The following is a 14,038-nucleotide window of genomic DNA, read 5'->3' as shown; positions in this document are numbered from 1 at the left end:
ATGATCCTCTGAGTTATGTCTTAAAAAATTCAAAAAATTGGGAATAATGTGTCCTTAAAAAAATTGAAAAAAATAACTTTATTCATACATTTTTTTGCTAATTTGTTTCGATTCGAAAAAAGGTTTAAAATTTCATTTAATTTGTTTCAGATAAAAAAAAGTTATAAATCTAGAATCGAAGCTTGGAATTCCAAAGAAAATCAATAAAACTAGAGTTCCCAAAGGCTCCAGAGTTCTTCAAATTTCATTACTTTATTACAGAATTAAATTTAAATTCTTCGACGGTAATTCACAATAAGAAATGAATTGCAGAATTCATATAAAACAACCTGATATTTCCGAAACACTATTCAGAAAGTCATAACCGAATACCAAAAAGAATATCAAAATTTTAAAATAAATTCAAAATTCAAGGCAATTTATAAGGTCTAGAAATATCCCAAATATTTGCTTTTTCAAACGGAAAAATAAAATAATCAAATTGCTTTGTGGTTACCTTGTGCTGATGTGAAAAAGTTAAAGTAATATTTTACTTTTACCTTTACTGATTGATAAATTTCTTTAAATATTTTTAAAGATTTTTAAATGAGCTTAAAAGTCGAGCTCTAGGACCGCGCCTGCTTTAACTTATATACCTGTTCCTAAAAGCTTATCAACTACTCTAAATTCTACTATGAAGGATTTAGTACCGCTACTGCTTGCTTAATAAGTCCCATAGAGGCCGAATTTCTTCTTTTGAAAATTGCCAAAGGTATAAAGAATGAGATAAAACTGACATTCAGTTTGCTAATTTGAAAAAAATATCTTATTTTCAGGGTGGAAGTTTCCTTAGAACAAGCTATAAGCAATTTTGTTTTGTATAAAAACTTTATTCAACATATAATATAATAAACTGTTCTAAAAATACCGCTCACAAATGAAAAAGAACATAAATGCACATATACAATAAACTTCAAAAAAAAAACTGATAACCGCTTCTACTGTCCGTTGGCAAACGACATGATGGTAGACTTAATGATCTTCGAACACTCCTCAATCTGTTCCTCGTTGATGGTCAGCGGGGGTGCAAACCGAATGATATCTCCATGCGTGGGTTTGGCAATCAGACCGTTTTCCTTCAGCCTCAAACAAACCTCCCATGCGTCGTATTTGGCATTGATGACGATGGCATTGAGCAGACCTTTTCCACGAACAATACTGACCACATCCTTCGGTAGTTCGGATAGGGATTCTCTCAATTTACGACCCATGCGTTCAGCGTTCTCTGCTAACTTTTCATCAGCCAGCACCTGAAGGGCAGCCATAGCCACTTTGCAGCCTAGAGGATTTCCACCGTAAGTAGATCCGTGCTCACCGGGTTTGATACAGAGCATTACGTCGTCGTTAGCGAGAACGGCTGATACCGGATACAGTCCGCCGGAAAGAGCCTTACCCAGAATGAGGATATCGGGTTTAACTTGTTCGTGATCCACGGCCAACATTCGACCGGTTCTTGCTAGACCAGTTTGGACTTCATCGGCTATGAATAGTACATTGTACTTGGTGCACAGTTCGCGGACCTTCTTTAGGTATCCCTCATCCGGAACGACCACTCCAGCTTCACCCTGGATCGGTTCAACCATGAAGGCGCACACGTTGGGGTCCTGTAGAGCTTTTTCTAGAGCAGCTGTGTCGTTGTACGGGACCAGCTCGAAGCCTGGCATAAACGGTCCAAAACCTTCGAAGCTGCTGGGATCATTTGAAGAGGATACCGCGGCCAGGGTTCGACCCCAGAAGTTACCTTCCGCAAATACAATCTTGGCCTTGTTGTTCGGGACCTTCTTAACCTTGTAGGCCCACTTGCGAGCCAGCTTACAGGCCGTTTCACCTCCTTCGACTCCAGTGTTCATCGGAAGAACTTTATCGAAACCGAACAATTTGGTGATGAACTCCTCGTACTCTCCCAATACGTTTGAGTAGAAAGCCCTAAAAAGATCAATTGTTATGAAAAGTTCAAAATTTTGCGTTTTTGATTAAATGTACCTCGAGGTCAGAGCCAGCACCTGGGCCTGCTCGGTCAGGGCCCGGACAATCTTCGGGTGGCAGTGGCCCTGATTCACGGCCGAATACGCGCTAAGGAAATCGTAGTACCGCTTGCCTTCGACGTCCCACACGTAGACGCCTTCACCGCGGGCCAGTGCCACCGGCAGCGGGTGGTAGTTGTGGGCTCCGAATTTGTCCTCCCGATCGAATACGGCCTGCGAGGAGGGTCCCGGGGTGCCCTTCTGAATCACTTTATCATGCGAGTCCCCAGCAGCAGCAGTGCCATTGTAGAGGTCCGTTTTCGCGACCGTCACAGTGGTGGACATATTTTTGGCTGGAACGGTTGAAAAAAATGTATCAGACTTCACAAAGGTCAATGGTTGGGTAGTTCAAATATTTTCCGAAATGTATATGTAGTTCAGAGAAGAATAGCTCAGACATATTTTGAAAGCTATACCTTATGTTTCATTTTTGTTGTCCATAACGTTTTGTGTATTCTGTTAACTTGTCCAACTAAAAAAAAGTAGGTACTTTTATTCTTCCTACCTACACCTCACAGACGGTAATAGTGTTGAAAATTGATAAAATTTTTAGTGCACAGTAAACAAAATGTTTTGTTTGTCAAGTTTTCTCTGTTCGCGTTTTTGTGAAAGTCTTATTTGAAAAAGAAGAAGGGAGATGAAATTTCATTGATTTTTCTGAAAGGTGGCTCCAGAGACTGGCAAAACTTTAGAAACTATAAAAGGTCAATAAAATGACATCTGAATATTTTTTAAACTTAAGCTGTCATTTGAACAGCTTGAAGCGTTGCCAAGAAACTTGAACTGGAAACCTAATTTTCCAATTAGTAATTGATAAAAAAAACAGCCATGAGTATTTTTGGTGCTTATGTCGTAAGAAAGATAATTTGTCCTGAATTCAAAACTTGTCTACATAATTCACTTTTACCTGAGGTGCCACAAATTTCTGACGTGGTTTTGATTAATTAGAGATCGTCGAATCCAATCTTTGTCTTTGTCTTTAGTTTAGGAGATTCATCAGTTGACTGAAAAAGGAGAGAATTTTTTTTATTTTTTTTTAATTTTTTAAAGCATCTTAACGCTTTGAGGTCTTAAACAATGTTGATAAATTAATTTAAATCGTTAATTTTTAGTTTGTGCCAGAATAGGGTTTTTTACATGACACATTTATTTTTTCAAAATTGCTAAATTTTTGACATTTGAAATGACAACTCTACAAAACTAGAGTTAACGATATCGTTTACTCATCATCCTGATTTTTTATTCTAGCGAGTAATTTAAAGCCAAAACATAATATTTTTTTAAATTATAAAAATATATATATAAATTTCAAATAAAATGAAAAGTAGTCATAGAGGATTAAGTTTGAATGCCTTTTTAAAGATTTCCATCATTTTAACTCGTGTATTTTGAAAATTTCCATTTTGGTGAAAACCAACGTGTAATTTTTTCAGATTTATAAAATGATATTCGGGTAAAATTTGGTTTGAAGTTTTACATGGAAAAATATAAAATTTGTTCAGAAGTTGCCTTGTTGGATTTGATCGAATATTTTCTTCCCATACAATGCACAGTGGTTCAGGACGCAACTTTATCGTGACAAAATTAATAACGAATTTACATAAGAGATAGACAAACTGTGTCTCCAGAGAAAATGCTCATCAAACCATGCGCTCTGATATGCTTTAATCAAATATTATGGCGTGTCATTTTTGCATGATTTATACATAAAAACCTTTTTCGGTGAACAGATAGAGCCAAATTGGCTTGTTCAAAATTGTAGCCTACATTTTTCGAGGCAACATTGCCTAAAGCACCCATACTTATGACGATTTGTAAGTGAGTTATTGTGTATTTAAAAGTTGAAATGTTAGGATGTGTCGAAAATAATACTATTTTGGCTCTAACTTTTGTAAATAAACTCAAACAAGAAATATGTTTTCTGAGCATTTCTATGAAATTACCCCCCCCCCCCCCCCCCCATGAAGGTCCAAAAATACCAAGTGAAATTTTTATTTGCTAAAAATAAAATTTTAAATTTCTAATCAAATTTGATGAACAACTGAAATCATTCAAGAGTAGCAATAGTGCAACAATCTCGACTCCAAAACCTCGAAACCTCATTTCAAGACCACAATTTCACAACAGTTTTTCAAAAAATTTCTCACTTGTTGATAGTAATTGAGTCTCAAATTTTGAATCCCAATGAAGTTAAACTAAGCTCACCAGATTGTCCGGATTTGGACCAGATTTTCTCACTCTATTTGCAGAATCAAAGAAAATTTCAGTTGAGTTATTAGTATTTTGTATTTTGCTTCCAAATAGTGTTTTTAAACCAATTTTGTCAAAATAAACATAAATGATTTTTTGGCAACCTTAAATCTGATTCTGAATAGGTTGATATGTTTCGATTAAATAAAAACAAATTGCCACGTGTTTTTTGGCCGGATTATGGGGAAATTTTATAACAATATGCCCTAATTTCACAAGGTTTTAGGAAAAAATTGCCCGGATTTGCCCATCCCAGATACTATCTAAATATCTAATAAGTACCCAGTTTAATGTTCTTGATTTCCGGTTTGAATCATCAAAAATCATATTGGAAACCATAAATTCAGAATCAAATAAAATATCTGGAATTTAGATCAAGGTTCTGAATTTGAGTTCAAAATGCAGAATTAAGACTTGGAACTAAAATTCAAGCTTTGTATTCGGGTTTAGGTCAAATTTAAGTTTTATATTCAATTTTAAAATATCAATAATATAATTAAACTAAGGATTCTAATTGAACGAGATTGCAGTTTCATAACTTTGATTCTTGATTCACAATAAAATTTTTGAATTCAATCAAAGTCAGTTGATAAACAAAAACCTGGTGAAAATCACATAAGAAAAATAAGATCTTGATTCATTTCGAAGAATTTGTTTTTTGAATAATCTAGATTAAAATTTTGAAAACATTAATCACAGGATTGAAATTATGAAATATAAAATAATAAATGATAATTTTTTAACTTGTTTTTTATCTTCAAGTAAAACTTAAGCTGGAATTTTTATTTAACATTTTTTACATATATTGCAGATTCTTCAAAATCCAACGTTCTATCTAAAATCTTAAACATTATACGGTTTACAAGAGTAGAGAATAAACCTTATTTGAACAGTAAACCTTATTTTTTACTTTACTTTTATTTCTGAATGTTTGATACATTTTTACCCATGCCTAAAATAGTTATGCTTCTGGTTCAAAAGAAATAGCTTCCTAATGTCAGTGAGTAAAAAAGATTTTTTTTTCTAAATAAAGGGTTCCAAATCCTTTTTTTATGTTTCGATCATAGTCGTTTCCACATCATTGTTCAACTCTCGACGTTTCTCAACGATGCAGTTGGTGGACCAATTATTGAAAAACTATCTGGAACAACTATGTTCGATGTTTACTCTTGGGCTCAAACTCAGGCAACTGATTTACCAACTGAACTATATCATAAATCCCCATATTTTTTAAAGCTTCATAAAAAAATTGACATCTCCTAGGACTTATTTATAAAATAAGTTACTTTGAATGCAAAACAACTTTTACTTGAATACTTTTTACTTAGTACATATACATTTTTTCACTTGTGTGTACATTGTTCAAGTAAAAATGTTATGGGAAAAAAGTTGTCATCAAAACCCCCCCCCCCCCCCCCCCATGAGCCAGTTCTTCCTACGGCCCTGCCCGAGCCTGCTAATGTTTTTCGTGCCAATTTATAAATTCTCAAAAGGAAATTTCCCGCTGATTCAGCAGCTTTTAAAACAGGCAGATCAAAAAAGATTAAAAAAAAAGTAGGGTGGGTGTTCCTAATTTGGCATGTGTGCCTAATGTTAACACACCCTTCGATTTTGACGATATATTTTTCATTTATCACAATTATAAAAAAAAAATTAAATTGTAATGGATCATGTGAACTTTCATTTTACAAACAAATTATTTTTCTAACTCAAAGGATTCTTCGTAAAATCCGGATTTTGGGATTTTTTTTGTTGATATTGTTCGGTGAAATAAATGACTAGGTGCTTTGTTCTTTACGTTTCGATTTACTTTTACTTTTCAATCATCTTCAGATACTAATTTCTATTCCCCTATCTATCCGCATGGGGCCACAGAAATAGACTGTCTATTTCTGTGGCCCCATGCGGATAGATAGGGGAATAGAAATTAGTATCTGAAGATGATTGAAAAGTAAAAGTAAATCGAAACGTAAAGAACAAAGCACCTAGTCATTTATTTCACCGAACAATATCAACAAAAAAAAATCCCAAAATATAATCAAACGGTGATCGAAACACGTCGAAAAAATCCGGATTGTTTCAAAGTATGTCTAAATTGAATGGAATTGTTATCATATTTCTTAAAAAACACCTTTTAAGAAATGGAAGATAAAAGCTGAATTTGTCAACCGATTTTTTTGAAATTGTCGTCGGATTGTTTTTTTTTATCATGATTTTAGTAATAAGTATGTAAGAACACTATTTTCAATGTGTTCTTTATTATGGACATAGTCAAAGTTTTCCAAAGTATATCAAAGTCATAGAATGTATTTGAAATAAATTAGATTGACGTAATGTTGTTGAAACAAATTGTGAATGGGCTTAATTTTCAATGATTTGTTAAAATAAACTGTTTTAAGTTAATAAAACATATTTGATTTTTTTTTAACTTGAGTGTATTTTAATGCTAAAAACGTTGAAAACATTTTTTTGCCAGTTTGTAAAGAACGAGCCCTATGTGAAAGAAAAGGAAACCATCAAGTAACAGAGAACTTCTCAACAAGAACAGACTCGAAAGAAAAAATTCAAAAAAAAAAAAAATATTAATAAAATACGTTGTATACCGTCACCTGGGGCACCATGCAACAATTTCAACTTCAATGGCTTCTAAAAACCTAATGTCTACAGATAATCATACCGCTTGTACATAAAATGTTTTAAGGTTAATGGGACATTAAATTGACGTTGTCAGAAAATTAATTGCTTATTTTTTAAATTTACAAACTATGCTATTTTCATCCTACTAAGAAAATGAGGTTAATTGCAACAACCTTTGTTTTAAATTAATCAAATGAAAAAGTTTGAAAAGTTATAGTTTTTGATATATGTGTAATTTCGTTACGCATAAAGCACGATCTGCAGTTATTTTTGAATTTGTTCTAACTAAATTTTATATTTTTTCTGACAATGATTTTTTTTCAAAGAGAAAGCATAAAGGCGCTGTATACATTTAGGGGTAAAAAATACTACAAAAAAAAATTAAAATCATATTCCAGCATATGGACACAAGGTTTAAACTGTGAATTATTGAATAGCATGTTGATGCATTTTAGCCCAGACTGGTTATGGAATTAAAAAAAAAATATTTATTTAAAAAAAATAAATGATTGTCCATAAAACATTTGACACCAACAGTATTCTATATCAATAGGATAACAAAAGCATTATAAAGTTTGTAGGTGATATCATTAAGTCAATCCGTCATACTATGTAAAGTTTTTTAAGGCATCTAAAAATGTAAAAAAAAAATCGATGTTTTAATTTTCTATAACAATCAAAAACTTTAAAAAACTATCTCACGATGTGAGAAACTATGGCATCACCGTTTTGTTATCATTAAATGATAATTTTATTAAATTATATTTAAAAAAAAGTGTTGTGGTACACAAATGTTGCATTTAACCATGCTGTTGCATGATGCTCTGCTTTACTGTACTTATTTGTATCCATTACAATGAATTTTCTAAAGAAAAGGTAAAGTTTGAATTTTAATAAGCTCAACATCCACTACTTTCTTCAAAACTAGCGTAAAGGAATATTGTGTAGGATTTTAAAAGTCCTATTTTCCCTGTTAATATTCCAAAAACGTTATAAAATTTATCAAAAGGGAAGTTTGATGTCAAAACATGTTATTTTTCGTAAATTAAAGTTTGAAATGATTATTCCAACCCATAACAGAGTTCAGAAAAAAATTGGAATTTAGTAACCTGAAACTATTGGCCAGCAACTCCCGGATAATTCTAGCTCAGTCGCAGAAGACCCTTTGAGTTATCTCAGGGTCGGCCTACGGCTGGGTAATCGGAGGGGAACGCGGACAAAAACTAAGGGAACAAACTGTGGGTTTTCTACAATCAAAAACAATTAACAAATTAAAACTTTTGACGAGAAAATGACTTTTATTAAAAAAAACGAGAAAAACTACTAACTAAACTTTGGTTTTTAAATTTGACGCTTTATTAAGCACGCTACTGTGTGGTGTGTTTGTGTAAGGTGTGGGTTGGACGGTGGTCGATGACCGTTGCGGTACGTACCGGATGCTCGATGACTTCGTTGGTGAGCGCTCACAGATTACCTTTACCGGGGTGTTGGGTTCAACAATAGCGGATTGTTGATGGCGGATCAGGAACGGCAACTGGTGTCCTGATCAATTTGCCAAAATGGTGGAACGGGATGGATACGGCGTCTTCCTTCATTGACGTAATCAGCGGACCACGGCAAGACCGTATTGGCCGCGCTGAGAAGGGCTCTCCTTGGGAATTAGAAACTTCGAGAATCTCTCGAAGTCCCGAGAGATAGGCCTCCTTTACGATTATAGTTCTTACCTGAACCAGAGGCCGAAATCTTTTACGGTAAGACGTAGACTACCGTCAGGTAATCTAGGCCGAATCGTACGACGGGATTCCTCAACACAAAACGGGATGGCACAAGAACAAAACACACGGGTTTTCCAAATTTCTTGGCTGTTGGGGAACACACCTGACTCGCACGAACGCCGGAAGAAAAAAAAAAGCCCCGAGTCAAAGACCCTTTTTGGCGCGATACTTCACTCCTCTCCTCCACCTTCTCCTTTCAAAAATCTTTTAGGCGAGTTATTGCACCTTGCATGCAACCTACATGCATTCGACCTTGCAACCAGTCTTGGTTGCAGACTTGTTGACGAAGATGCCACACGCCCAACTTAAAACTAACAATTATTGTATTTGTTAAATCCTATCTTCTAAACATTTATCTAAAATTTGCCTAATCCTAACTAAATTAACAAATAGAAAAACAACAGTTCGAAACAACAATTAAAACAAAATGGAAAAAAATACCTAAGGACTTTGGAACGACGGTTACAAACCAAAAAATTGTGTATCTAAGAATTAAAGATTTGGCCTACTAATACATATCAAATCTAATAACTTTTGATAAAATATAGCGAAATTAGGCTCACTTACCCTACTCCACAGTCTTTTTCTTTCGACTTATACTTCTGTCAAATAAAGTATGCAGATTGATAATAGTATAAGATTGAGTATAGATATACTAAAGCTTTGAAAATATATGTTCTATAATTATTATTTTCAGCTATGTAATCAATAAACTTCATCGTAAAGCTATCACACAATGCTTGCTATGTATTCATATTGAAAATGTGTTTAAAAAAAATTACTTTTATCTAAACGAAAAAAAACATGAACCAAAATTCTCATAACAAAGTAATAATTGAATAAGATATACTCGCAAAATAATTTAGAAATAAATCCAACGGGATGTCTCACGTAAACTTTTGAGCATCCCATCGATTCTTCATCTTGTTGTAACATTATTGATTCAATCTAACTTACTCATGATTTTCGCATAAAGTCTAAGTGGATGGCAAAAATCGTTTAGATTATTTTTTCTTAGGCTTGTTGTAGTATGAATGCGTAAATTTTTATAAGAAAATCGACAGTCCATAAACAGCAGATACAAAATTTTTCCGCACCCGTAAGGGCTTTCGCGTTTGACTCCGGTAAGCGATAAGCACTTTGGACAGTATCGAATAAGCAAATTTGAATGCCCCCCAACAACAACAGCACATCAAAGCCTAGAAAAAAAAACAGGAACAACTGAACAGCAACAAAGTCACCTCGGCTGTTGAAGCTATCGGAAAGGGAAAACCTAAACCAAGTAAGTAGGTGATATCTACATCCTTTTTAAAATTAGTATTTAAAAAAAATGTAATCCAGAATCTCCGCTTCTGGGGAAATTACCTGCTCGGCCACCCCCCTTGGGCCAATTTACAGTTCTCGTCAAAATGTTTTTCAAATCATTCTCCCTTCAACGATTCCGTTGGAATGGCTAAAAGTGGCTCCAGAGAGTCTTAACTTATAATCGTATAAAACCCGGTGATGAAAAATTTTGCATTATCAAAAATGGTTTCAATTTCTCTCTCTTTAGAGGCAAACAATAAATTGAATTTGTGCCGTCGGGTAAGTTAAAAATACAAAAGTTAAAAAGAATATAATTTTTGCATAAGCAATTCGCTTGATTCCATACCCAAGTATACGTGACTCTGAGTAATGTTAAAAAAATCAATTCTACCTTTATTTTCTCGGATCTTAAATTTTTAAGATCAAATAATTTCAACACTTTTGAACGATTTTTTTTCAGCTCCGATTACCTACACTCCTTAATTTTAATGATATAACATGACTAGTATAAGGTTGCCAGATTCTTTTTCAGCACGTATCTTGGCCGGGCAAATCCGGGCATGTTAGGGATGAATGACAGCTTGCTGTTAAATGCCTGCAAAAAAAAATCGGGCATTTGATTTCAAAATTCTTGACCAAAAATACGGTTTGGTGGCAAATTTGGTCAAAACCCAGGAATTACTCAATAAAATAAAAAAAAAACTTGAAAAATATTATTTTTCAACAAAACTTATCGGTAGACTTTAAATCGCATTTGAAGCTTTTAAAAAACCATTCAGGATTATTTTTATAAAATTTTCTGAAAAAGTGCCACTTTGGACGAAAAAATAAAGACTATTTGTTTTTTTTTTTGTTTGATTTGGCAAATAAAGTAAATAAATCCGGGCAATAAACAAGCTTTTTCAAATTAAATCTGGGCAACCAGGCCGGACCAGACAAAATTTTGTAATAAACATTTGGGCAAACCCGGATAAAACCGGGCAAACAGGCGATCTAAGACTAGTAAGAGCTAGGCTATCACGGACAAGAGAAATGTATATTTTGAAACAAAATTTGAAAGTGATATGAGGATTAAGTTGAGTAATCATATCGGAAAATAGATTCGGACTGAAAAATTCCTAAATTTATAATCAGGATCCTTCCATGCATAAAATTAAGCAACCTTAATAAAGTCATTTGACCCAAATACTATTTCCCATCGCTATTTAGTCCTTTAATTTTTAATCTCTGAATGGAATTTTCCACTGGATGATCTTCCGTTTACACAGATGAAAAAAAAAACACTAGACACACTGATAAACAAAAACAGCGTAAAACAGTCGAACAACAAAAACAATGGTAACAGTTGACATCAGCAATTTCTGTTTTAACCCCAGCAAACTCAAACGAACATATCAACAGTTCACGTTTAGTTCCACATTATCTGCCTACCGACAACAACAACCGGCCGGCTAAGTGGTCTTGAAAAATTCGAAAAAAGCATCGCAGATGGATCGGGGGCAACGTGGACAAATTTTTGCCAGCTCTATTTTTAAACTTTTGCAATTCACTCTCCTCAATTGGCTTGTTGCTATTTAGTCTTTCTTTCCACCATCAGTTCGTTCATTGATTCGCTTTAATCACTGGCTTGGCTTTTAAACATTGATTATGTCTGCTTATCACCAGCACAATTTACTCACCCGTAGATTGGATTCCTCGATCGTGTGAATAGTTAATGGGAAGGATTGAAATTTTCTTTGAGATGACGATCAGACGAAATTCACTTATGATTTTAATTTTTTTTGTAATCTATCGATCCTCAACACGATCGGATCTGTTGGTGATGTACGACTGAGATGCAAATCAGTCGCTACAGATCTTTTATGTATTTTGGTTGCTATTCTCTATAGGTAGGTTTAGTTTACTTTCCATTCAGAAGATGCTGATGATGATTTAATTGATTTTAATTTCCTTCAACCGTCGTGCCCCCTAAGATCATAATGATGTTTGGTTTTGAGCTGGTTTTTTGCATAAATGAAATGTTTTTGAATGTTGATGTACGTAAATTTTTATTAGAATCTGTTGTGTAAATTTGTAAAGGCATGGAAAAAGATTTATAATCGATAATCGACTATTTTTTTATACTAATCCAAAATTTAACAAGTGTATATTGTTAAAATAATCAAAATTGCATAAATTAAAAAAAATCTAAATCATGAAAAACTGTCATAATTATTGATTTTCAAAAACATATTGAACTTATGAAAATTTATGGTACTATCAAAATATTACCAATTTGGCAAACCATATTATATTTTTAATAATGATAGTGGTCGAAACTGTCGAATTTATTAAAAAAAAAAAAACAGTTTGAAATATAGAGGAAGAAAATCTTTTGAAATGATTGGAATTATCAGAATGATCCAGGTTTCCTATTTTTTTTAGAGACCAAGTATGTTCTATGAAAATGTTAACCAAACTAACGAAAAAAAAAACAATTTGAGTTTAGAAAATCGGTTCATTGAGAAATGAGATACAGTGAAGCAAAGACAAAAATGGATGTTTTTACTCAAAACTAGATTTTTATCTACCGATTAATCCGGGATAGAAGTCAAAATGTTCATTGGACCCCTACATATTTATTTATACATCGTCGGAAAGGATAAAAAATCAAAGAAGCACTGAAACACAGCGAAGCTGTCAGAAATTTATAAGAAATTTCAAAATAAAATTTATTTTTTGGGACTTTCTCTATTCGGGACCAACCACAGACAACCTGGTAGAACCAATTCACTTAATTTTCAATCATTTAGAAACTAGAATAAATTACCTTTACAATTAAGCTTTGTGATGTTAAGGCAATGAAATTATTTAAATGATAAAATTTGTTAAAATTGTCTGAATCTATAAAAAGTTTAAATTTTTCTAATTTTCATAAAAACCAATTCTAGAGTTTGTTTTGATTAGGTCGTATGAACCAATGTACCCCAATCTGAGATATTGACTGCAAATGGTTGAGAAAAATGTATTCTATGTTCGCTAAGAGTTTGGTTTTATTTGATCAAATAACAACTTTACCAAATTGATTTGAATTTAGGTCGCATGATGACTTTCTAGTTTTTGAGTGCATCTTGGTTTTTACGTCGTTTAGCGCTGCCGTGTATTGCCGTGATGCAAATGGTTGCAAAGCACCACAAAGTAAACAGTTCGAGGAGATGGTTTTATAACGTTTTGCGTAGTCGCGAAAAGTGCTTCGGCAAGTGCCTTTAAATGTAACGAGTAACGGGAAAGAAAAGAAAACTGTCTGCAGGAATGATATAGGATCAATAACATCATGGTAAGACGCTGCAAATTAGCATCGGGTGAGTATAATAAGCTTTACTTTTCAATGTATGAATAGTCAGTTTTTTTTGTCATTACAGAAGCAGCCAAAATCGTTGGAAGTAATCGATGCTTTTTCTCATACCTGAAACGACCAGTGGCGCATCAGGTTGTGCCCAGGAATGTCCAGGTTGATTCCCAATGATCACTTGAACAAATGAATAATCCAGGCTAGCTATAAAAGTAATTCCAGCGCGTCAGTTTGAAAGTGCCACTGTTAAAAGTATTTATTCAATCAAATACGAATAGGTTACTTGATATTCAAGCCAATGAAATCAGTTTTTGGATTCCAATTCATTGATTGAGCATAAGGACGTTTGCGCCAACGAGTACATCAGCATGTTCTACGTTCACTTTTACTGTGACATTCATATTTTCAGACAAATCGGAGCAGCATTGAAAAAACGAGAATTGAAAATGTGGTTCAAAATTTTAACATCGATTATCTCAAAACATGTCCACTAGCTCATACGAGTAAATAGAAAAAAAACTCTAGAATTGTTATTTTTTTAATACGATCCTGGATAAGCAAGAAATCGCCACAAACGAGAGTTCAGTTCGCAGCAAGCCGTGCTCAGGAACATCGCAATTTTTGACGGTCACTTTTCGGATTTGCATTTACTCGAATGATTATAGGGTTTCTGTTCT

General features: G+C 33.7%; 1 protein-coding gene across 2 annotated transcripts in view; it reads right to left on the bottom strand.

The window, feature by feature from the left end:
- Window positions 1-848: 848 nt before the first annotated feature.
- The window catches only part of LOC129745137 (ornithine aminotransferase, mitochondrial), a 28,069-nt gene continuing 14,879 nt past the window's right edge, over window positions 849-14,038 (bottom strand). The window contains exons 1-3 of one of the 2 annotated variants that reach the window (XM_055738041.1): window positions 11,710-11,849; window positions 2,023-2,356; window positions 849-1,965 (exon numbers count right to left, since the gene is read on the bottom strand). In XM_055738041.1, the coding sequence (XP_055594016.1) occupies window positions 978-1,965; window positions 2,023-2,348 (1,314 nt within the window). In that variant the 5' untranslated portion in view covers window positions 2,349-2,356; window positions 11,710-11,849 and the 3' untranslated portion in view covers window positions 849-977. Of the gene's footprint in view, window positions 1,966-2,022; window positions 2,357-11,709; window positions 11,850-14,038 lie in introns of those variants that run through there. The other variant, XM_055738040.1, reaches the window with a different exon arrangement.

Source organism: Uranotaenia lowii, chromosome 2 (assembly GCF_029784155.1).
Source record: "Uranotaenia lowii strain MFRU-FL chromosome 2, ASM2978415v1, whole genome shotgun sequence".
Lineage (NCBI taxonomy): Eukaryota > Metazoa > Arthropoda > Insecta > Diptera > Culicidae > Uranotaenia > Uranotaenia lowii.
The sequence above is the reverse complement of the archived record's forward strand: the minus strand, read 5'-3'. Positions and strand labels throughout refer to the sequence as shown.